At 63.9% G+C, this 665-nt stretch overlaps 1 protein-coding gene across 1 annotated transcript in view; it reads right to left on the bottom strand.

The window, feature by feature from the left end:
• Positions 1-665, bottom strand: part of LOC104135515 (sulfotransferase family cytosolic 1B member 1-like) — a 2,344-nt gene that overhangs the window by 1,065 nt on the left and 614 nt on the right. Inside the window, exons 2-5 of the mRNA XM_035888896.1 lie at positions 629-656; positions 435-529; positions 177-357; positions 4-102 (exon numbers count right to left, since the gene is read on the bottom strand). Of these exons, the coding sequence (XP_035744789.1) occupies positions 4-102; positions 177-357; positions 435-529; positions 629-656 (403 nt within the window). The remainder of the gene's footprint in view (positions 1-3; positions 103-176; positions 358-434; positions 530-628; positions 657-665) is intronic.

Raw genomic sequence — 665 nt, 5'->3', positions numbered from 1 at the left:
GGCGGAAATGCAGGTCGGTGCCCAGCATTTTCTGGGCATAGTCTTGGTCAAAGTGCTCATTCTGGGCCACGGTGAAGTGGTTCTTCCAGTCTCCGGTGGTGCCTGGGGCCGGGCAAGATGAGGCTCAGTGGGGGCCAGGGGGGACGATGCACCAGGAGCCCCCCGGGGCCGCTCACCTTTGCGCATGAAGGGGGAGATGCCCTGGTCCATGAGGTGGGAGGGCACCATGCTGTAGTTGGTGGTGGGGTTGTCCCGCATGGTCTCGAAGGAGGTGTGTTGGGTGATGGCATCCAGCGCCGCCTCTGGCAGCTCCCGCCCCAGGAACTGGGCCACCTTGGCAATCTCCCGGCGGAGGTCCTGCGGGACACAGGCCAGCGCTCACCCCTCCTCCCACCCCCGCAGACCCCACACCACCGTCCACCAGGGTCCCTCACCTCCTTCAAGTCCTCATAGAAGAGGTAGAGGATGGGGTGATCCTTTCTCCGCTCCCAGTAGTCCTTGACGTGGTCATACCAGGACCCATATGCCACTGCATGGGGAGAGCAGCCCAGAGTGGGGGTCAGTGGGGGAGCTGGAGGACGGATATGGGGTGATCCCTTCCCCCCTCCCTAGGGGTGCCCTGTTCCACCTCTGCCAGCCATGAACAACTCCAGGTACTGGGCCCA

Source organism: Egretta garzetta, unplaced genomic scaffold, assembly GCF_000687185.1.
Source record: "Egretta garzetta isolate BGI_Z169 unplaced genomic scaffold, ASM68718v1 scaffold41, whole genome shotgun sequence".
Classification (NCBI taxonomy): Eukaryota; Metazoa; Chordata; class Aves; order Pelecaniformes; family Ardeidae; genus Egretta; species Egretta garzetta.
This window is presented reverse-complemented; position numbering and strand designations above follow the sequence as displayed.